A 22,982-nucleotide genomic window follows, 5' to 3' on the forward strand; every position below is an offset into this window, starting at 1 on the left:
TGTATTGTATTGAATTGTATTGTATTGTGCTGTATTGTATTGTATTATATTGTATTGTACTGTATTGATTTGTATTGTATTGTATTAGACAGGACTGTTACTTGTGCTGAAATGAGACTTCAGCCTTTACTAGTAAGTGATGACTCTGTGAATTACAATCGATTATTACACAATCATCGTGTTGACAAAGGATTCCAATTTCTATATTTTAATGTTTTTTTTTAATTTTTAATAAAGTATTTGTAACTATAGAAGTGAATGAAAAGATCCCTACTGAACAATATTAACCAGGCTGGAGGGCACGTCTAGCATCGCAACCTGCAGACAAAACAGTACAAACACACTGCAAACAGCAAAGGAGGCAAACCCAGACACTGCAAAACACAATGAAAAAAACATCAAGGGACACTTACTTCTGTTCTTCCTTACAGTCCTAAAAACACAAAGAAAGGAAATAATTAAAACATGTTTCCCCATTTTTTTTTTTTTTAACAATTTCTAGAAATCTTGAATTTACTGGATTTTTAAATTTCTTTACTAATGAGTCATTTTAGCGGACGCTTTTATTCAAAGCGACTTACAGAGACTAGGGGGGTGAACTCTGCATCATCAACAACTGCTGCTGCTGCTGCTGCAGAGTCACTTCCAATAGGACCTCGTTTGTTTTACGTCTCATCCGAAGGACGGAGCACAAGGAGGTGAAGTGACTTGCTCAGGGTCACACGTGCACGCGCACACACACGCACACGGAGTCAGTGGCTGAGCCGGGATTTGAACAAGCCCCCTTTCTTTACCCACTGGAGCGCCGAGCCTCCTTGGTCAATGGCCCTTTTTAATGTAGCCAGCGCTCCCGTTTCCCTCTTCACCTTGTCTTGCTGCGGCTCCTTCTTGACGGGCTTGTTCTGCTCCTGCTTGATGCCGCTCAGCCAGGACGCCACCTTGTTCTTCCCAGTCTCCTCCGACACGGGGGGCTGGCTGTCCTCCAGGCTCTGCTGCCGGGACAGACCCTCCTTACTGTCCCCCCCCGGCGCGGCGGCAGCAACGACAGCGCCCCCTTCACAGGAACACAACACCATGACGATAAAACACAGCAGCCTGCCAGTGTGTGTGTCTGTCTCTCTGTGTGTCCGTCTGTCTCTGTGTGTGCGTCCGTCTCTCTGTGTGTCTGTCTCTGTCTCTGTGTGAGTGTCTGTGTGTGTGTCCGTCTCTGTCTCTCTGTGTGTGTCCGTCCACCTCTTTGTGTGTCCGTCTGTGTGTGTATATATATATATATATTATACACACACACACACAGACACACACACACACTGACACACACACACACACACACGAAGCGCTATGGGATCCTTGTGATGAAAGGCGCTATAGAAATGTGAATTGTAGTTAATGAACAGGCCGTGGTAGTTCCTCACCCTCCTTCATGCCGCGGGTCTGCCTGCGGGTGGCGTAGCTGCGCCACACCGAGCTGGCGTTGAAGAACTCCTCCTTGCAGAAGTTGTCGTCCGAGCTCTCCTCCTCCTCCTCCTCTTCATCGTCGTCGTCGTCCTCCTCCTCCTCCTCGTCCTCGTCATCGGAGTCCGAGTCCGAGCGGTCGCTGTTGTCTTCGTTCTCTCTGTCCCGCCGCTGCGCCGGCCCTCCCTGGCCCCGCCCCCCGGGCCGGCCCAGCCTCAAGGCCCCGCCCCTGGCCCCTCCCTTCACGTCCACACCACTCCCGTCCGAGGAGCACTTGGCGTCGCTCTCGTAGCCCTCCTTGAAGTTCTCCACACTCTCGATGTGGTCCAGGTTGGCGAAATACTCGTCCCCCATCTCCAGGCCTTCCTTGTCGGCAAAGTCGTCAGTCAGGATTTTACCTGATTGGGGGGGGGGGGGATAACAGTTAATTGCAACGCTATCGGAAAGCCTGGCTTGCAAACGAGAGATTTCTTTAACCTAGCGTGGTATACAGCACCACATACAACAGGCATGTAAATAAGACTCTGAAATAGGCAAGTGAGAAACGTGTCGTCTTGGTTTTAATACTGCAGTAACAATGCAGTGCAAGGTTATGTATTAAACATTTCACAGGGCTGGGAATCAGACTCCTGCTGCACAGCAGCGTCACCCAGTCCAGGTTTCACTGCTACTAGCTTGATCAGCCCCAGTGTGTCTAGTTTACAAGCTCAGGTGTGTCTGATTATTAAACTCGTAGTGAGCCAGCGAGGGAGGGTCTGACCTGCGTAGATGCACACGAAGGAGCCCTTGGCGATGTCGTCCAGGCAGCGGATGCCCCAGCCCTTGTTCTGAGTCTTGAACAGCTGGAGCCTCACCTGCAGCCCGTGCTGCACCAGCCTGTTCGTGCACATCTGAGGGTTGCAGCCACAGCGCTTATTACACTCATAGACCCTGCAGAGGGGGGGGGGGAAGAGAGGGGGAGGGAGGGAAAGAGAGAGGGGGAGAGAGAGGGGAGAGAGAGGGAGAGAGAGAGAGAGAGAGAGGGGAGAGAGAAAGAGAGGGGGAGGAGGGGAGAAAGAGAGGGGGAGGAGGGGAGAGAAAGAAAGAGAGAGAGGAGAGGGGGAGGGGAGAGAGAAAGAGAGGGGGAGGAGGGGAGATAGAGGGAGAGGGGGGGAAGAGAGGGTGAGAGAAAGAAAGTGATGGAGAGGAGAGAGGGAGGGGGAGAGACAGAGAGATAGAGAGAGAGAGGGGAGGGGGGAGAGTAAGACAGGGGAGTGTAAGAGATTGATAGATTTCAGACTGAAGGTCTACAGTCTTATTTGTTTTACTGTATAACCCTTCCACAGCAGAGCCAGGCTGCTCCCCTCCCTGCCCCTGTTCTCTTACCCCGTGGGCAGGCACTCCTCCAGCCTCTTGTCCGTGTAGCCTGCGCTGGGGTTCATCTGCGCCCCTGGGGTACAGGTGGTGGCTTGCAGAGTCAGCTGGTGACACGCACACTTGGACCTGCGGGACCGAACACAGCGGAACAGCTTCTTACAGGAGAATGAAACAGCAGCTACACTGCCCTGGCTTATTATCACTTACATGTGAGTAGCAGCACAAAAAACACACACATCCTGAGAAAGAGGTGTTGGTATCTTTACATCTGAACATCAATATTAGAGCAAGACTCCCGCTGCACAGCAGTGTGATCCAGTCCTGGTTTCACTAGGAGTTTAATAATCACACACACTGGGGCTGATGAAGCAGGTAGCAGTAAAACCTGGACTGGGTGAAACTGCTGTGCAATAGGAGTCTGATTCCCATCCCTGCTCTATCTGTCTAAATATTCCACCGCTAATATACTGTAATAATAAATAATAATAATCCTAACTGGCTGCATCCTAGTTCATATTGTATTCTAGTAGTGTTATTATTATACATAGCATCCTAGTTCAGATTGTATTCTAGTAGTGTTATTATTATACAGAGCATCCTAGTTCATATTGTATTCTAGTAGTGTTATTATTATACATAGCATCCTAGTTCATATTGTATTCTAGTAGTGTTATTATTATACACAGCATCCTAGTTCATATTGTATTCTAGTAGTGTTATTATTTGCACTTGCTGTAAACTACACTGTATTTAAATATGAAGCTTGCATTGTAACCCTGTGCTGCCCTGTGACACCTGTGCGAGTCGCCTGGGATAAAGGCGTCTGCCAATCACTGCTAATAACAGTAAGTGCCGTTCCGATAGTAACAGTGCTAGCAGTAAGTGCTGTTCCGATAGTAACAGTGCTAGCAGTAAGTGCTGTTCCGATAGTAACAGTGCCAGCAGTAAGTGCTGTTCCGATAGTAACAGTGCTAGCAGTAAGTGCTGTTCTGATAGTAACAGTGCTAGCAGTAAGTGCTGTTCTGATAGTAACAGTGCTAGCAGTAAGCGCTGTTCTGATAGTAACAGTGCTAGCAGTAAGTGCTGTTCCGATAGTAACAGTGCTAGCAGTAAGTGCTGTTCCGATAGTAACAGTGCCAGCAGTAAGTGCTGTTCCGATAGTAACAGTGCTAGCAGTAAGTGCTGTTCCGATAGTAACAGTGCTAGCAGTAAGCGCCGTTCCGATAGTAACAGTGCTAGCAGTAAGTGCTGTTCCGATAGTAACAGTGCTAGCAGTAAGCGCCGTTCCGATAGTAACAGTGCTAGCAGTAAGTGCTGTTCTGATAGTAACAGTGCTAGCAGTAAGTGCTGTTCCGATAGTAACAGTGCTAGCAGTAAGTGCTGTTCCGATAGTAACAGTGCTAGCAGTAAGCGCTGTTCTGATAGTAACAGTGCTAGCAGTAAGTGCTGTTCCGATAGTAACAGTGCTAGCAGTAAGTGCTGTTCCGATAGTAACAGTGCTAGCAGTAAGTGCTGTTCCGATAGTAACAGTGCTAGCAGTAAGTGCTGTTCTGATAGTAACAGTGCTAGCAGTAAGCGCTGTTCTGATAGTAACAGTGCCAGCAGTAAGTGCTGTTCCGATAGTAACAGTGCTAGCAGTAAGTGCTGTTCTGATAGTAACAGTGCTAGCAGTAAGCGCGGTGTTACTTGTCTCTGCAGCCGTCAGTGCAGTCGCACCCCACCAGGAAGTCCCCGCTGGTGTTGATAGCCACGCCCTTGCCCGGGAGCCGCTCCTTGCTGTAGGCCACGCTGGGGGGCGGGGTCATGTCGATCTCGTTGACGCAGGACAGCGGCACGTCCTCCCTGCCACGGGTGATGTCTCTCACGAAGTAGAAGGGCTTCTGGGGCTGGAAGCGACGGTCCACCAGCACGTAAGGGTCCAGGCAGAACATCTCGAGGAAGAGGAAGTCGCAGCGGGTGGAGAACACGTAGCGCTCGATCTCCGGCATGCTGCGCAGGCTCAGCCCGCAGGGGGACTTGTAGATCACGTGGAACCACATCTTCCGGTTCACCCGTCGCCGGCCCGTCATCCTCCGGAAGTCGTACAGCAAGGGGACGAGGAGCGGGTTGCGGCCGCGGAACTGGTCCAGCCGGGCGGGGCGGAGTCGGTCCAGGCAGCCCGGGCCGCAGCTGTGGGGCACGTAGAAGAGCTTCTCGCTGGGGGCCTGGTAGGAGGGCTCCAGGGGCATGCGGTCGCTCAGGGAGGAGTGGTAGAGCTGAGGGGAGGAGGAGGAGGAGGTGGTGGAGGACGGTTGCTGGAGGATTTGCTGCTGCTGCTGCTGCTGCTGCTGGGTTTGCTGGAGGGGTGTGGTGGTAGCGGTGTGGAGTAAGAAATACCTAAAACAAATTTAAAAAGGTAACAGATCTTCATCTATAGTTACACAGCTCTGGCCAAAAGTTTTGCATTTTAGGATTGAGACATTTAAATAAAAAAAAAAACAAAAAAAAAAAAAAACTATATGAACAAAATTTAGATATTTTATTTAACATCGTGTAAATCAAAAGAAATTACAAAATGATATCGCTACCAGAAGCGTCTCCTAAGAAATAAAATAAACCTGGGGTGCGAGGTTGGGATCAGGGTCCTGGTAAGGTTCTGGCTCTGGTTCTGGTTCTGGTTCTGGCTCTGGCTCTCAGCGGGGGAGGAGGAGGGAGGAGGAGGAGGGGGGGGGGAAAGCACTGACCTGGGGTGCGAGGTTGGGATCAGGGTCCTGGTAAGGCTCTGGTTCTGGTTCTGGTTCTGGTTCTGGCTCTCAGCGGGGGAGGAGGAGGGGGGAGGGGGGGGGGGGGGGGGAGCACTGACCTGGGGTGCGAGGTTGGGATCAGGGTCCTGGTAAGGTTCTGGTTCTGGTTCTGGCTCTGGCTCTGGCTCTGGTTCTGGTTCTGGCTCTGGCTCTGGTTCTGGTTCTGGCTCTCAGCGGGGGAGGAGGAGGGGGGGGGGGGGGGAGCACTGACCTGGGGTGCGAGGTTGGGATCAGGGTCCTGGTAAGGTTCTGGTTCTGGCTCTGGTTCTGGTTCTGGCTCTGGCTCTGGCTCTCAGCGGGGGAGGAGGAGGAGGGGGGCGTCTTGGGCGCCCCGAAGGCGGACGTGCTCTTCTTTGCTACCTGCTGCTTGTTGCGGCTCTGAGACGACACCTGGCTGTCCGGACTCCTACAGGAGAGACGGGAACAGGAGGGGTGAGGAGACCCCAATAAAATCAAGTAAACATGTTACTGTGAGGATCTGTTTACATAATTATAATTACAACTGCATAACTTAGACTGTAATCTATAACTGAACACAACAGCCCTGCAGAAACGCACAGCACCTGCAATTTCATTCGACTGTAACCCTAACAGAGCTCAGGTCAGCGCTCCACTCACTCGTTCCTGGGGGGCTGCGTCTGCGGGGAGTCAGGCTTGGGCAGGATCCTGGGCTGGGGTCCCGGTGCGGCTGGCTTGGCCGGGCCCGTCCCGCTCAGCTCCTGGGTGTACTGAACCACCGGCCCCTTGGACCTCAGGGCGCCTGGGAGAGGGTTGAATAAACACATCAACAAACAGCCCGCGGAATGGGTCCCTGAAGGAGAGCGCGAGGGGACGGGACTCGCCAGGGTGTCAGGGTGTCAGCTAGTACAGCTTTCACAGATCAGGGCAGAGCTCCTTCAATACTTCACTGATCCGGTTCGTTCCGTTAGCAGGCATGCGGGCAGCGCATCGCAGTGCTGATGCACAGTTAGCAAATCGTGAGGCTCCTGACTGTCAACCCTCTCCTGCATGGAGACCCCAAACTCTCTTCTAGTCTATATATATATATATATATATATATATATATATATATATATATATATATATATATATATATATTACACACACACGCACACGCAGAGCTAGCAAGTAAATTCATGACAGCCTCATATGAGCCTCATACCATGTTCAACCCCCTATCCAGATAAAGCCCTGGAAATTACATATTTTAATTTCAATGAAAAATATATTTATTATCTGTCCAAGTCTCCTCTTTTTTTTTTAAAAGCAATTTTTTATAAATATATTGTGCATGAAAGGGTTAAGAGGTATAGGGCCTTATATTTACAAAAGCGTTTGTTTAAAAACAGACACGGGCATGAACGCAGACAGAAACACACACAGACACAGAAACTGACAGACACACAAGCAGACACAGACACTGACAGACACGCAGACAGACACAGACACACACACAGACACAGACACTGACAGACACGCAGACAGACACACAAGCAGACACAGACACACACACAGACACACACTGACAGACACGCAGACAGACACACAAGCAGACACAGACACACACACAGACAGACGCAGGCATTCAGACAAACGCATTTAATAAAATGCCATTGCTTTACCGTAGTTTCATGAAGATTCTATATTGATTTTCTTTAAGAAACTATATTATATATATATATTTTTTTTTTTTTAAAGGAAAGGATATTCACAGTAGTTTAGTTTTCAAAGAAAGAAAGCTCTTGGTTAGAAACAAAGAGAGCGGGACAGAGAGAACACGAAACAGGTCCCTGTTAATCAGCAGCAGGTTACGTTTACATTCTGCTTTTCAAAAGAAGGAGAAAAAAGACAAACTGGTTAGCAAGCAAAAAGATCCGCCAAGGAAAGAGTTAAAAAACAAAACAAACAGCGTGCTTTAAAAACATCACAGCCCTGGAGGTAGAGCTAGAAAAGCTTGTATTTGTGTTGGTTTGTTTTTTTAAGCGCCGCTGGCTCGCGTCCCTCTCTCTCTCTCTCTCTCTCGTACCCATGTTCGGCCGGGTCCGCTGCAGCCCGGCTTGCTTCTTCTCCTGGAAGTTGGCCGTGTTCATCTTGAGGTTGAACATGGGCTCGAGCCTCGTGGAGCCGCGGTAGATCCACTCACAGCGCTTATCATCCTGGAACAGAGCACCAACATCCTGGGGATCAGTAAGAGGGCCAGAGTCACTGCCCCGGCCCAGCCTGCTGGCTCCCTTCAGCGGCTTGGATAGACACAGCGTGTGGAGGGAACGGGTTCAGGTGTGTGTGTGATTATTAAACTGGTTAGACACAGCGTGTGGAGGGAACGGGCTCAGGTGTGTGTGTGATTATTAAACTGGTTAGACACAGCGTGTGGAGGGAACGGGCTCAGGTGTGTGTGATTATTAAACTGGTTAGACACAGCGTGTGGAGGGAACGGGCTCAGGTGTGTGTGTGATTATTAAACTGGTTAGACACAGCGTGTGGAGGGAACGGGCTCAGGTGTGTGATTATTAAACTGGTCAGACACAGCGTGTGGAGGGAACGGGCTCAGCTGTGTGTGTGATTATTAAACTGGTTAGACACAGCGTGTGGAGGGAACGGGCTCAGGTGTGTGATTATTAAACTGGTCAGACACAGCGTGTGGAGGGAACGGGCTCAGCTGTGTGTGTGATTATTAAACTGGTTAGACACAGCGTGTGGAGGGAACGGGCTCAGGTGTGTGTGTGATTATTAAACTGGTTAGACACAGCGTGTGGAGGGAACGGGCTCAGGTGTGTGATTATTAAACTGGTCAGACACAGCGTGTGGAGGGAACGGGCTCAGCTGTGTGTGTGATTATTAAACTGGTTAGACACAGCGTGTGGAGGGAACGGGCTCAGGTGTGTGATTATTAAACTGGTTAGACACAGCGTGTGGAGGGAACGGGCTCAGGTGTGTGTGTGTGATTATTAAACTGGTTAGACACAGCGTGTGGAGGGAACGGGCTCAGGTGTGTGTGTGATTATTAAACTGGTTAGACACAGCGTGTGGAGGGAACGGGCTCAGGTGTGTGAGATTATTAAACTGGTTAGACACAGCGTGCGGAGGGAACGGGCTCAGGTGTGTGTGATTATTAAACTGGTTAGGACACAGCGTGTCAGACTGATAAATAAAATAAAAATGCAACATTAATTTTGTAGTTTCTTTGCTTTACATGATATTAAATAAAAGATCAAAATTATATTTGTATAGTTTTATAATTTTAAAAAAAATTATGTATCAACCCTAAAATGTAATCAATGGCAATGCAGGTCCTGTGCATGGGGTTTAGGGGACTGTTGTGTGTGTGTGTGTGTGTGTGTGTGTGTGTGTGTGTGTGTGTGTGTGTGTGGAGTGGTGTGCGTGTGTGCATGCATGTGCATGCTTGGGGGAAGACAGTATACTTGTGTGTGTGTGTGTGTGTGTGTCCGTGCATGTGTGTGTGTGTGTGTGCGTGCATGCGTGTGTGTCCGTGCGTGGGTGGAGACAGTATATGTGCGTGTGTGTCCGTGCGTGGGTGGAGACAGTATATTTGCGTGCGCGAGTGTGTGTGTGCGTTGGAAAGCACCTCACCAGGAAGAGGATCTTGACCAGGCTGCCGTCCACTTCCTCCACGCGGGACTTCCACCAGGTCCCCTCCCACTCCGTCTTGATCAGCTGACCCGCTTTGAGCAGCACCATTGGCCGGTTGGGGTAGGAGGTGACGTACTCCTCGATGAAGTCACGGCAGGAAGCATCCTCGATATCCTCCCAGGTCTTTTTCACTGAGGCCGAGAGAGAAACAAACAGAGACAGAGAGAGAGACAGAGAGCCAGAGAGAGAGAGAGAGAGAGAGAGAGAGAGAGAGAGCCAGAGAGAGAGAGAGAGAGAGAGCCAGAGAGAGAGAGAGCCAGAGAGAGAGCCAGAGAGAGAGCCAGAGAGAGAGAGAGAGAGTGAGAGAGAGAGAGCCAGAGAGAGAGAGAGAGAGAGAGAGAGAGAGAACGAGAGAGAGAGAGAGTGAGAGAGAACGAGAGAGAGAGAGAGCCAGAGAGAGAGAGAGAGAGAGATAAAAAAAAATACATGTTTGCCATGAGGTTAAGAAGCATTTAATTCAGTAGCTTAAACACATCACCCCATAGAATGAACTAATTTAGCTTCATAAAGTCGAATGAAACCTGCTGAATAATGTCACGTTAACATGCTGTAGTTTTCTATCGTACTTAATGAAAAAAGACAAATTGAAAAACATTTTTAAATCCAACATGAAAATACTGTACGACTATTATGACTTTTTTTTTGCGATATCATTTTGATCACATGATGTTAAATAAAAAGATCTAAATTATGTTCACTGTTCTTTTTTTTTTTTTTTTTGAAATGTCTCAATGCTAAAATTCTAGGGTGACGCAAAGCTCTGGACCCTGGCTGCAGGGATGGGGGGCTCCCCGCGCTCTCACTAGCCTGTGCTGTGCACTCACACGGCCTGCAGATCGGGTACAGCTCTGGCAGACTGACGTAAGAGGCGTAGCCGTCATCGAAGAAGATCAGAAACCTGGGGAAGAGAAGCAGCAGAGAGCCTGAGTGCTGAAGCAGCAGCAGCACTGGCTCGTTCGGCTCAAAACTACTCTGAAATAGTAAGACGAGCAAATTAATTAATTTATTTTTTAAACAGAATAGGGACTAACCCTATTCTAAAATGGGAGGCAAATTGAAAACTAGAGAAAATTGAATTGTTCAGTAGGGGCCCGTCTCTCATCACAACAACAGCGACAGACCACCCCCCCTCAACCAACATTAAATATATGTGTGTATATTGCAGGAATGGAAATAAAACTCTTATCACACAGTACTGTCACCCGCTCGAAGATTTTCACTGCTACCAGCTTGATTCAGCCCCAGTGTGTCTAGGTAACAAGCTCAGGTGTGTCTGATCATTAATCTCACAGTGAAACCAGGACTGGATCACACCGCTGTGCAGCGGGAGCCTCAGCTCCGCAGCCCCGTGTTGTTTTTACAGGAGAGAAGCCGACAGGACGTCCTGCAGAGCCCTGCTTTAAAAGGACGCACCTCATTTTGTTCTTGCTGTTGGGCATCTCTGCCACCACGCCCGCGTAGAGCCACACCTGGTTCCCGTCCTTGTACTTGGCTACCACGCGGGCGCCCACGTGCAGCTTGTCCAGCGCGGGGTGGTAATCGAACGCCACGTGGTTTCCTGACAGCAGGCTCTTCCCCTTGTTGTCGAATTTCACTTTGTATTTGAAGCTGCCCGAGCCTGCGGTGTTAGTAAAGAGAGAGAGAGACAGGAGGGTCAGCCCCGGATCTCCAGCGCTCCGGAGCGGAGCAGGAACGGGTCAAATCCCCAGGAAGGGATCCAGCTGCTTACGCAATGGGAGTCTTATTTCCACCCCTGTACACGCATGCACACAGCGACGGACACGTGTTCTGCGCCGCCCTGCAGAATGAACTGACTTTGCTTCATGAAGTCGAATGAAAACCTGCTGAACAATGTCATGTTAAAATACTGAATTAACACACCGCCGCTTTGTATAGTTTTCCATACACTAAACGAAAAAACTGCGATATCATTTTGTAGTTTCTTTTGATTTCATGATGCTAAATAAAAGATCTAAATTATGTTCGTATCTTTTTTTTTTTTTTTTTTTTTGGTCAATCCAAAAATTCTAGGTGATGGCCATAGCTGTTCATATCGGACCACAGACACACAAACACACACAGACACTCACAGCCACACATGGATACACACACACAGTGATACACAGACAGAAACACAGGGATACACACACACTCACAGACACACCATGATACACACACACAGTGATACACAGACAGAAACACAGGGATACACACTCACACCGTGATACACACACACAGTGATACACAGACAGAAACACAGGGATACACACACACTCTCACAGACACACCATGATACACACACACAGTGATACACAGACAGAAACACAGGGATACACACACACAGTGATACAGACAGAAACACAGGGATACACACACACTCACAGACACACAGTGATACACAGACAAACACAGAGATATACACACACTCAGACGCACAGTGATACACACACACAGTGATACACAAACACACAGTCAGAAACAGAGATATACACACTCACAGACACACAGTGATACACACACACACAGTGATACACAGACACACAGAGTCAGAAACACAGATATACACACCCACAGACACACACTGATACACACACTCACACTCGCACACTGATTGAACCCGTTCAGTTCAGTCGTCTCTGTGATCGTGTGTGTGGGCTGGCACTCCTACCCGTGGGGTTGATAGCGATCAGGGTGCCCTTGTGCCAGGTCTTGGTCCTCTTCTTGCCCAGGATGCGCATGTACAGCACCAGCTCCCCCTCCTTCACTGCGACACCCCCTGCCTGCTGCGGGGGCTGGGAGGAGAGACTCTGAGGGGCTGGGGGTCCTGCAGACAAGCACAGAAAAACAACGATGGTAAGCAGCTACCCCACACGCACACCCGGCGCGCAGCTCTCTCGCTCACCTCGATTCAGCAGGGAGGTGGAGGGGGGGCTCCGGGTTAGGGACAGACAAACACACAGACACGCACACCCGGCGCGCAGCTCTCTCACTCACCTCGATTCAGCAGGGAGGTGGAGGGGGGGCTCCGGGTTAGGGACACACAGACACACAGACACGCACACCCGGCGCGCAGCTCTCTCACTCACCTCGATTCAGCAGGGAGGTGGAGGGGGGCTCCGGGTTAGGGTTAGGGACAGACAGACACACAGACACGCACACCCGGCGTGCAGCTCTCTCACTCACCTCGATTCAGCAGGGAGGTGGAGGGGGGGCTCCGGGTTAGGGTTAGGGACAGACAGACACGCACACCCGGCGCGCAGCTCTCTCACTCACCTCGATTCAGCAGGGAGGTGGAGGGGGGCTCCGGGCTGCTCTTGGAAACGGCATCCACGAACTTCTGCACCTCCTGAGCAGACTTCTTCATAGCGGCCATGGCGTCTTTAAACTGAGAAACAACACAGACCACCGCGAGGCTGGAAATCTAACTTCGTTCACTGAAGTTAACAACAAATCCTTTACAAACCAAGGGGGGGTTTCATGAAATTATATTTAAAACAACAAAAACCACAGCTCCTTTAAAACCAGGGCTGTTCAAAGCTGCCCCCCTCTCCTCCTTCCACTCTCTGGTCTTTGTTCCAAAACCCTGTTCTGAATCGTTTAATTATTGAACCGATTAAATACACCGTCCGTCCGTCCGTCCGTCCAGACCCCCTGAAGCGGTTCACGATCTCACTTTAGCTGTTAAACCTCCCGGAGTGGGACGCTGGACTGAATGACGGGACCCCCGCTGCTTTTAAAACATCGCATTTACATTTTCATGATTTCATATTTATAGAGTAAAGTTTGTAATAAAGATAAAACGGTCCGGTCCTCACCATTGCTGGATCCTTGGTGGTTGGGGTAGCTGGTAGCTTCGTTGCAGGAACGACTACAAAAAAAAAAAAAAAAAAAAATCTAATCTTGGATTCAACGAACTGCAATACACAATTACCCAGGCGTGTTTTAATGCGTGCGATGAACCCTCTGCACGGGTAAAAACAGCTACCTCATCGTTTCAGCCTTTAGTGAACTGTTAAACGTGTCTAACATTACTACATCTCAGGGATGGAGACAAGACTCCTGCTGCATAGCAAGTTTCACCCAGTCCAGGTTTTACTGCTACCAGCTTGATCAGCCCACAGTGTGTCTAGCTAACAAGCTCAGGTGTGTGTGATTATTAAACTCACAGTGAAACCAGGACTGGATCACACTGCTGTGCAGCGGGAGTCTGATTCCCGTCCCTGCTGAAGCAGCGGAAGCAGTAAGAGACTAAACTCCAGCGTTTGACCTCCGCAGCCTGGGGCTGGTTTCACAAAGCAGTCCCAGGTCCCAGTCTGCTAAATCCAATGAAGGCGTGTAACTGAACTGGAACCCATATCAAATTCCAATCACGCGGGCGCGTGCCCGGGTTCAACCGCAAACCACAGCGATCTCCGCGATTTACGAAGCCGTACCGCCTTCCACGTCCACCACCTGGTCCTCGTCCTCGTCTTCCTCGTCGTCGATCTCAATGACCTCACCCTCTTTGCCCCCCTTGGAAGCCGCGTCCTCGTCCTCGGAGCTGCTCTCCCGATAGCTCAGACTCAGCTTGGCGTAGAGCTCCTTCACCAGAGCCTCGCAGTCCACCACGGACCTGACAGGGAGGAGAGGAGGGAGAGGGGGAAACAAGGATCAGCACCTGAAAGTGTTTACGGGCATCAAGCACGCATGACAGGGGGCTCCAATCCCGGCTTTCATTCCAACTGTACCCTAAATTAATTAACAGGACCAATGAAGCTTCTAATAAACACTTCATTGGTGGTGCAATAAAGTAATTATTGGAGTGCTGCTATCTCAAAACCATCAGGAAGAGCCATCTGAAGAGGGCCTCCATCGTTTTCTTATCAATAACTGCTGCGTTGTTTTATTCTGTGTAAGACTGTGTCTGTGTGTGTGTGTGTGTGTGTGTGCGTACATTTATTTATATCAGGAAAAGACTGTAAAGAAGATATTATAGATAGACAGAGATAAACAGACAGACAGAGAGAGATAGACAGAGATAGACAGAGAGAGAAAGATAGACAGAGAGATAGACAGAGAGAGATAGACAGACAGAGAGAGATAGACAGACAGAGAGAGATAGACAGAGAGAGAAAGATAGACAGAGAGATAGACAGACAGAGAGAGATAGACAGACAGAGAGAGATAGACAGAGATAGACAGAGAGAGAAAGATAGACAGAGAGAGAGATAGACAGACAGAGAGATAGATAGATAATAGTTTTGTAAACAAAAAACATCTATAATTCTTAATATTTGTGTGGCTTGAAAGCTGGTTCCAGGAGACCCCCGGGAGACCTAGTTTGAGGTTTGCTGTATCAAACCCCCAAGTCTCCCTGTCTGAGGTGCCGCGCAGTGGCCTGAAACCTACAGTCTCCTGAAACCAAGCTCAAAGCAAGAAGAAGAAGACGAAGAAGAAGAAGAAGAGTGAAGAAGCAGCAGCAGCGGCGCCCGTACTGTGAAGCGTCCACGAAGAGCTTGTCCACAGACTCCACCTCGGCCTCTTTCTGCTGCACCCAGCTCTCCAGCTCGCTCAGCTGCGCTTTGCGCTGCTTGAAGAAGTCACACTTCTCCACCTCCTCATCGATCCAGACCCGCAGCTCCTCCATGGACACCCCCAGCTCCTCCACCACCTCCTGCTCCAGCCTGGAGACATCCACCGGGGACTCCATCGCCAGCCCCCTGCAAGCCCGCCCGGGGGAGAGAGAAAGGCAGGGTTAACACAGGGGAGAGTATGGGACAGACCGGAGAGGTCTCACACACGCACACACACACACACACACCTGTGTGGAGTAGTAGTGGTTAGGGCTCTGGACTCTTGACCGGAGGGTCATGGGTTCAATCCCAGGTGGGGGACACTGCTGCTGTACCCTTGAGCAAGGTACTTTACCTAGATTGCTCCAGTAAAAACCCAACTGTACAAATGGGTAATTGTATGTAAAAAATAATGTAATTGTATGTAAAAATAATGTAATATCTTGTAACAATTGTAAGTCGCCCTGGATAAGGGCGTCTGCTAAAAAATAAAATAAATAATATGAAGCTGAGGGAGTTCATTCTATATAGAGGGGGTGGAATTCAATATGTTAACAAGGGAACATTATTCAGCAGCTTTCATTGGACTCTATGAAGCTGAGGGAGTTCATTCTATATAGAGGGGGTGGAATTCAATATGTTAACAAGGGAACATTATTCAGCAGCTTTCATTGGACTCTATGAAGCTGAGGGAGTTCATTCTATATAGAGGGGGTGGAATTCAATATGTTAACAAGGGAACATTATTCAGCAGCTTTCATTGGACTCTATGAAGCTGAGGGAGTTCATTCTATATAGAGGGGGTGGAATTCAAAATGTTAACAAGGGAACATTATTCAGCAGCTTTCATTGGACTCTATGAAGCCGAGGGAGTTCATTCTATATAGAGGGGGTGGAATTCAAAATGTTAACAAGGGAACATTATTCAGCAGCTTTCATTGGACTCTATGAAGCCGAGGGAGTTCATTCTATATAGAGGGGGTGGAATTCAAAATGTTAACAAGGGAACATTATTCAGCAGCTTTCATTGGACTCTATGAAGCTGAGGGAGTTCATTCTATATAGAGGGGGTGGAATTCAATATGTTAACAAGGGAACATTATTCAGCAGCTTTCATTGGACTCTATGAAGCTGAGGGAGTTCATTCTATATAGAGGGGGTGGAATTCAATATGTTAACAAGGGAACATTATTCAGCAGCTTTCATTGGACTCTATGAAGCTGAGGGAGTTCATTCTATATAGAGGGGGTGGAATTCAATATGTTAACAAGGGAACATTATTCAGCAGCTTTCATTGGACTCTATGAAGCTGAGGGAGTTCATTCTATATGGAGGGTGTGGAATTCAATATGTTAACAAGGGAACATTATTCAGCAGCTTTCATTGGACTCTATGAAGCTGAGGGAGTTCATTCTATATAGAGGGGGTGGAATTCAATATGTTAACAAGGGAACATTATTCAGCAGCTTTCATTGGACTCTATGAAGCTGAGGGAGTTCATTCTATATGGAGGGTGTGGAATTCAATATGTTAACAAGGGAACATTATTCAGCAGCTTTCATTGGACTCTATGAAGCTGAGGGAGTTCATTCTATATAGAGGGGGTGGAATTCAATATGTTAACAAGGGAACATTATTCAGCAGCTTTCACTGGACTCTATGAAGCTGAGGGAGTTCATTCTATAGGGGGATGTAACACTTTTGGCCCAAGCTGTTGCCATTATGAGTCGAATTTGTTCCGATCAGCTAAACCAGTTCCCGGGATCCTGTGTTTGGCACGCTGCTGCGATCAGGATGAAGTTAGTACAGATCCGTAGTATTTTCTAGGGCGCATTTCAGTCCACGCGATGTGAATTAAATCACCGACCCACTGTGTCGAGGAGATACCGGGCTGGGAATAAGGCTCCCGTTGCAGAGCAGTTTGATGCATTTCTGATTTGACTACGAGTTTCACATAATAAGAGACCCCCGCGTTTGTTACCTAATATACCGCCTGGCTGATCAAGCTCGTATTAAACACAACGTGTAATGGGTTAAGATATGCGAGGGGAGGCGAAGTTTAATATCACGCACACACAAAGAGAAGTATTTTTCACAACAACGCGAAAGTAGCCGGATAATCTGACGAGGCCTATAATGATACCGAATTAATAATAATAATAATAATAATAATAATATCCTACCGTTATGTATAGCAAGACATGAAGAATTATACAGATATAAGGAACTCGATTCAAAGTTTTTGTCCAGATAAACAATTAACTTCACGACTTGGTCGCAAAAAAAAAACTATGGCTGGGAAATGTAGTCTTTTCACACAACCCGAAATCCATCCACGTTCACGCACATACAAAGGAAAGAAGACCCGAGACAGCGAATCAGACCTCGCGAGTAAAGGATTGGGTGGTATTTGCCTTTCGATTGCCGTCGACCGCTTTAAATCGCACATAAATCGGCGGTTTTTAGGAATTATTTGACCTCGTAAAAGGCGTTTGAAAAACTACAAAGTCCAGCAGCATAACGCCGGCGCGCGGCACCCGCAGCGCACACATGTGACGACACGGCTAGCTTGCGCGTGAATTCAAAACAATTACTTTTTTATATATATATATATACAAGAAAAATAATACACAATCCTCATTTTATTACCACAGCACACACATCTCCTCCCAACATGAAAACCCCGAGTAATGTAAACGCTTCCCTCCTTATTTAAAAGACGTTTTCTTACCGTCTTTCGATGAGAAGATGGTGAAGTCTTGCACGAGCGAGAGCGGTGCGATTCGGGGCTGTTTATTATTATTATTTTTAATATTCTTTCCCTCAAATTCCAGGTCCGAAATAGTTCAAAAACATACAATACAGATAAACGCTTGATATCTTCTTTTTAATAAACTTTTAAATGTATATGAAATGCAGGTTTGTCTTCAGCGCCTGTAGCTATGCCTGATCCCTCCGCTCTCTGTCAGGGGCTGCACACGCCCATTTCCACACTGCAGCCAATCAGAATCCAGTTTCACGAAGATTGACAGACTCTGTCACCAATAGCTGTCGCTGGAATGGAAAGATAAAACAATGCCACCGGGTTTTTTTTTTAGCTCCAACCAATCGCCGAGGGCGATGATATGATTGACATCCAACCCAGCCAACCAGTGAAGGCTTGACTCCGGCGGGAACTGACTTTTGCGTTGACGGTCATATGAATTAAACTACGACTAATTATTAGTAATTTCTTTATTAATTTGCTTTGTCGTTAAATTCACAAATTGAAAATAAATTACATTCACAAACAATCCATCATTAACGGACTGCCAACGGACAGTATATTTATATTTTGTTTAAGTTCTGTAAATCGCTTCGGATAAACGCGTCTGGTAAATAATAATAATAATAATAATAATAATAATAATAATAATAATAATAATAAATTGTATTCGAATGCATGTCGAATAAAGGGATATGTATTGTTTTTACTCATTCCTTTTTGTCTCTTAAAAAAGCTACAATCAAATTACCTTACAGTATTCCTCACAGTTCAAAACACGTTAGACTTGCACTCAGGGCTCTGCATCACAGACTGGCGCTCTTTAAATGATGGATGATTCAGTTTCATTAAAACGTTTCCCACAGTTTGATACAGCACAGAGAGGTCTGGTAAAGCATAGGGAAGCATTGTAAAGCACAGAGAGGTCTGGTAAAGCATAGGGAAGCATTGTAAAGCACAGAGAGGTGTGGTAAAGCATAGGGAAGCATTGTAAAGCACAGAGAGGTCTGGTAAAGCATAGGGAAGCATTGTAAAGCACAGAGAGGTCTGGTAAAGCATAGGGAAGCATTGTAAAGCACAGAGAGGTGTGGTAAAGCACAGGGAAGCATTGTAAAGCACAGAGAGGTCTGGTAAAGCATAGGGAAGCATTGTAAAGCACAGAGAGGTCTGGTAAAGCATAGGGAAGCATTGTAAAGCACAGAGAGGTCTGGTAAAGCATAGGGAAGCATTGTAAAGCACAGAGAGGTCTGGTAAAGCATAGGGAAGCATTGTAAAGCACAGAGAGGTCTGGTAAAGCATAGGGAAGCATTGTAAAGCACAGAGAGGTCTGGTAAAGCATAGGGAAGCATTGTAAAGCACAGAGAGGTCTGGTAAAGCATAGGGAAGCATTGTAAAGCACAGAGAGGTCTGGAAAAGCATAGGGAAGCATTGTAAAGCACAGAGAGGTCTGGTAAAGCATAGGGAAGCATTGTAAAGCACAGAGAGGTGTGGTAAAGCATAGGGAAGCATTGTAAAGCACAGGGAAGCATTGTAAAGCACAGAGAGGTGTGGTAAAGCATAGGGAAGCATTGTAAAGCACAGAGAGGTCTGGTAAAACATAGGGAAGCATTGTAAAGCACAGAGAGGTCTGGTAAAGCATAGAGAAGCATTGTAAAGTACAGAGAGGTCTGGTAAAGCATAGGGAAGCATTGTAAAGCACAGAGAGGCCTGGTAAAGCATAGGGAAGCATTGTAAAGCACAGAGAGGTCTGGTAAAGCATAGGGAAGCATTGTAAAGCACAGAGAGGTGTGGTAAAGCATAGGGAAGCATTGTAAAGCACAGAGAGGTCTGGTAAAACATAGGGAAGCATTGTAAAGCACAGAGAGGTCTGGTAAAGCATAGAGAAGCATTGTAAAGTACAGAGAGGTCTGGTAAAGCATAGGGAAGCATTGTAAAGCACAGAGAGGTCTGGTAAAGCATAGGGAAGCATTGTAAAGCACAGAGAGGTCTGGTAAAGCATAGGGAAGCATTGTAAAGTACAGAGAGGTCTGGTAAAGCATAGGGAAGCATTGTAAAGCACAGAGAGGTCTGGTAAAGCATAGGGAAGCATTGTAAAGCACAGAGAGGTCTGGTAAAGCATAGGGAAACATTGTAAAGCACAGAGAGGTCTGGTAAAGCACAGGGAAGCATTGTAAAGCACAGAGAGGTCTGGTAAAGCATAGGGAAGCATTGTAAAGCACAGAAAGGTCTGGTAAAGCATAGGGAAGCATTGTAAAGCACAGAGAGGGATGGTAAAGCATAGAGAAGCATTGTAAAGCACAGAGAGGTCTGGTAAAGCATAGGGAAGCATTGTAAAGCACAGAGAGGTCTGGTAAAGCATAGGGAAGCATTGTAAAGCACAGAGAGGTCTGGAAAAGCATAGGGAAGCATTGTAAAGCACAGAGAGGTCTGGTAAAGCATAGGGAAGCATTGTAAAGCACAGAGAGGTCTGGTAAAGCATAGGGAAGCATTGTAAAGCACAGAGAGATCTGGTAAAGCATAGGGAAGCATTGTAAAGCACAGAGAGGTGTGGTAAAGCATAGGGAAGCATTGTAAAGCACAGAGAGGTCTGGTAAAGCATAGGGAAGCATTGTAAAGCACAGAGAGGTCTGGTAAAGCATAGGGAAGCATTGTAAAGCACAGAGAGGTCTGGTAAAGCATAGGGAAGCATTGTAAAGCACAGAGAGGTCTGGTAAAGCATAGGGAAGCATTGTAAAGCACAGAGAGGTCTGGTAAAGCATAGGGAAGCATTGTAAAGCACAGAGAGGTCTGGTAAAGCATAGGGAAGCATTGTAAAGCACAGAGAGATCTGGTAAAGCATAGGGAAGCATTGTAAAGCACAGAGAGGTGTGGTAAAGCATAGGGAAGCATTGTAAAGCACAGAGAGGTCTGGTAAAGCATAGGGAAGCATTGTAAAGCACAGAGAGGTCTGGTAAAGCATAGGGAAGCATTGTAAAGCACAGAGAGGTCTGGTAAAGCATAGGGAAGCATTGTAAAGTACAGAGAGGTCTGGTAAAGCATAGGGAAGCATTGTAAAGCACAGAGAGGTCTGGTAAAGCATAGGGAAGCATTGTAAAGCACAGAGAGGTCTGGTAAAGCATAGGGAAGCATTGTAAAGTACAGAGAGGTCTGGTAAAGCATAGGGAAGCATTGTAAAGCACAGAGAGGTCTGGTAAAGCATAGGGAAGCATTGTAAAGCACAGAGAGGTCTGGTAAAGCATAGGGAAACATTGTAAAGCACAGAGAGGTCTGGTAAAGCACAGGGAAGCATTGTAAAGCACAGAGAGGTCTGGTAAAGCATAGGGAAGCATTGTAAAGCACAGAAAGGTCTGGTAAAGCATAGGGAAGCATTGTAAAGCACAGAGAGGGATGGTAAAGCATAGAGAAGCATTGTAAAGCACAGAGAGGTCTGGTAAAGCATAGGGAAGCATTGTAAAGCACAGAGAGGTCTGGTAAAGCATAGGGAAGCATTGTAAAGCACAGAGAGGTCTGGAAAAGCATAGGGAAGCATTGTAAAGCACAGAGAGGTCTGGTAAAGCATAGGGAAGCATTGTAAAGCACAGAGAGGTCTGGTAAAGCATAGGGAAGCATTGTAAAGCACGGAGAGGTCTGGTAAAGCATAGGGAAGCATTGTAAAGCACAGAGAGGTCTGGTAAAGCATAGGGAAGCATTGTAAAGCACAGAGAGGTATGGTTGCATTTTCCTTTTTGTTTTATTGATTCAAAATGTCAATCAATCATCGTCCAAAGTCCTGTCCTGTGCCCCCCCCGCCTCTCCCAGCCTGTCTCCTCCCTGCCCCTCCCTCCCTGTATCCTGCCCCTCCCTCCCTCTTTGCTGCCCCTCCCTCTCTCACTCCCTCCCTGTCTGCTGCCCCTCTAGCTGGTGCTCAGCTGCCCCTCCCTCCCTCCCTGTATCCTGCCCCTCCCTCCCTCCCTCCCTCCCTCTCTGCTGCCCCTCCCTCCCTGCCCCTCCCTCCCTGTCTGCTGCCCCTCTAGCTGGTGCTCAGCTGCCCCTCCCTCTCTCCCTCCCTCCCTGTATCCTGCCCCTCCCTCTCTCCCTCCCTGTCTGCTGCCCCTCTAGCTGGTGCTCAGCTGCTCCTCTTGCCAGGTGGAGGTGGGGATGGCGCTGTAGGGATCCACCACCATCTGAGCACAGCGGCACAGCGTGACGAGGAGGAAAAAGCAGAGGAGCGAGAGGAAGAACAGAGCCACGCCCCTGTCCACGTCGACGGGCAGCGCGGCAGGGGGGTCCATGAGCCAGCAGGGGGCGCTGTGAAAAGAGAATGATGTATTATTTATCAAAAGAACCAGCGACCTCGTTATTGAGTATACTGATAAGGATTAAGCTGGACTGTTTGATTCCTGGTGATCGATACAGGAAACGCGTTCAGTTCTGTGAATCCTTGCTGTGTGCGCTCCTTCACACAGAGAAATACAGAAACAAGTTTCCTTACAGCTCTGCTCCGCCTATTCCAGTTCGGATCAGTGCAGTGTGGCCCGGCTCGGTTCAGCTCAGATCGGTTCCGGTCCCGTTCTCCTTTAGCTCGGCTGCGTCGCGGATCACTGAAGTTCTGCTCGGTTCCTTTTTTTTTGGTTCGGTTCTGTAACTGCCCAGCAGCTGGTACTGTGCAGTGCTGTGAGAAATTGAAATACTGTTTTTTTTTTTGTTTTTTTTTTAATTATCGACAAAAATAAATAAATAAATAAACAACAACAAAAACGTGTTCATTTTCCGTTCTTAAACCCCCCCTCTTTCAAAATGTAAAAACAAAAAAGAATTAAAAACGAAATAAGAATTAAACAGGAACTCACTCACCTTCGCGTCTGCTCGATGTCGTCTTTTGATGGCAGACGCTGCAGATAGATCTCCTTGATCCGGGTTCAAGTGCATCAGAAGAGCTCAGGTATCGCGCCCGGAGGGTTTGACAAGCTGCTGTCATGAGATCGGGTCTCCCAATCTGCCCCCCCCCCCCCTCCAGTGCCAACCACCAGCCATAGAAATTCATATCTAACTGCAGCTTCCACATTTCAACCCCATTCAATTCAGAGCGTAGCGCGGCTGTTACACGATCCCCGTATAAATCGTGGCTGTTTTTGCACTTACATTAATTACACGAGTCTCAAATGTACAGTCGAGGGGGGGTCTGGGTTAAATTACCAAGGAAGTGCAGCGCTATATGAAAGCAGGGCTTGCAAACAGAGATTTCTTGACCCTAGCGTGCTACAGTACATCATAGGGATGGGAATCAGACTCCTGTTGCACAGCAGCGTCACCCAGTCCAGGTTTTACTGCTACCAGCTTGATCAGCCCCAGTGTGTCTAGGCAACAAGCTCAGGTGTGTCTGATTATTAAACTCCTAGTGAAACCAGGACTGGATCACACTGCTGTGCAGCGGGAGTCTGATTC

At 47.8% G+C, this 22,982-nt stretch overlaps 1 protein-coding gene across 4 annotated transcripts; it reads right to left on the reverse strand.

The window, feature by feature from the left end:
* Window positions 1-383: 383 nt before the first annotated feature.
* LOC117962652 (histone-lysine N-methyltransferase SETDB1-B-like) lies at window positions 384-17,836 on the reverse strand. 4 transcript variants are annotated; one of them, XM_059020427.1, is made up of 18 exons: window positions 17,526-17,835; window positions 14,717-14,941; window positions 13,676-13,854; window positions 13,058-13,110; window positions 12,516-12,627; window positions 11,911-12,066; window positions 10,656-10,860; window positions 10,067-10,140; window positions 9,183-9,373; window positions 7,618-7,768; window positions 6,210-6,351; window positions 5,803-5,997; window positions 4,495-5,184; window positions 2,818-2,934; window positions 2,213-2,382; window positions 1,413-1,850; window positions 867-1,054; window positions 384-433 (listed from the first exon to the last, which is right to left on the reverse strand). In XM_059020427.1, exons 2-18 carry the CDS (start codon window positions 14,929-14,931, stop codon window positions 410-412), a joined length of 3,300 nt encoding a protein of 1,099 aa, XP_058876410.1. In that variant the 5' UTR covers window positions 14,932-14,941; window positions 17,526-17,835; the 3' UTR covers window positions 384-409. The 4 variants fall into 4 exon arrangements, with proteins under 4 accessions (XP_058876410.1, XP_058876407.1, XP_058876409.1 ...); XM_059020424.1 differs by lacking the exon at window positions 384-433 and having other exon boundaries at window positions 747-1,054; window positions 17,526-17,836; XM_059020426.1 differs by lacking the exon at window positions 384-433 and having other exon boundaries at window positions 747-1,054; window positions 7,618-7,747.
* Between the last annotated feature and the right edge of the window lie 5,146 nt (window positions 17,837-22,982).

Source organism: Acipenser ruthenus, unplaced genomic scaffold (genome assembly GCF_902713425.1).
Source record: "Acipenser ruthenus unplaced genomic scaffold, fAciRut3.2 maternal haplotype, whole genome shotgun sequence".
In the NCBI taxonomy this organism is placed as follows: Eukaryota; Metazoa; Chordata; class Actinopteri; order Acipenseriformes; family Acipenseridae; genus Acipenser; species Acipenser ruthenus.

Excerpts from the sequence above, each read along its gene's own strand:
- LOC117962652 (XM_059020424.1), bottom strand. The coding sequence starts at position 14,931 with ATGGAGTCCCCGGTGGATGTCTCCAGGCTGGAGCAGGAGGTGGTGGAG. Across the intron at positions 12,067-12,515 it reads CACCTCCCTGCTGAATCGAG|GACCCCCAGCCCCTCAGAGT; the intron begins GTGAGTGAGAGA and ends GCTTGTCTGCAG. Across the intron at positions 7,769-9,182 it reads TGGTCAAGATCCTCTTCCTG|GATGTTGGTGCTCTGTTCCA; the intron begins GTGAGGTGCTTT and ends ACTGATCCCCAG.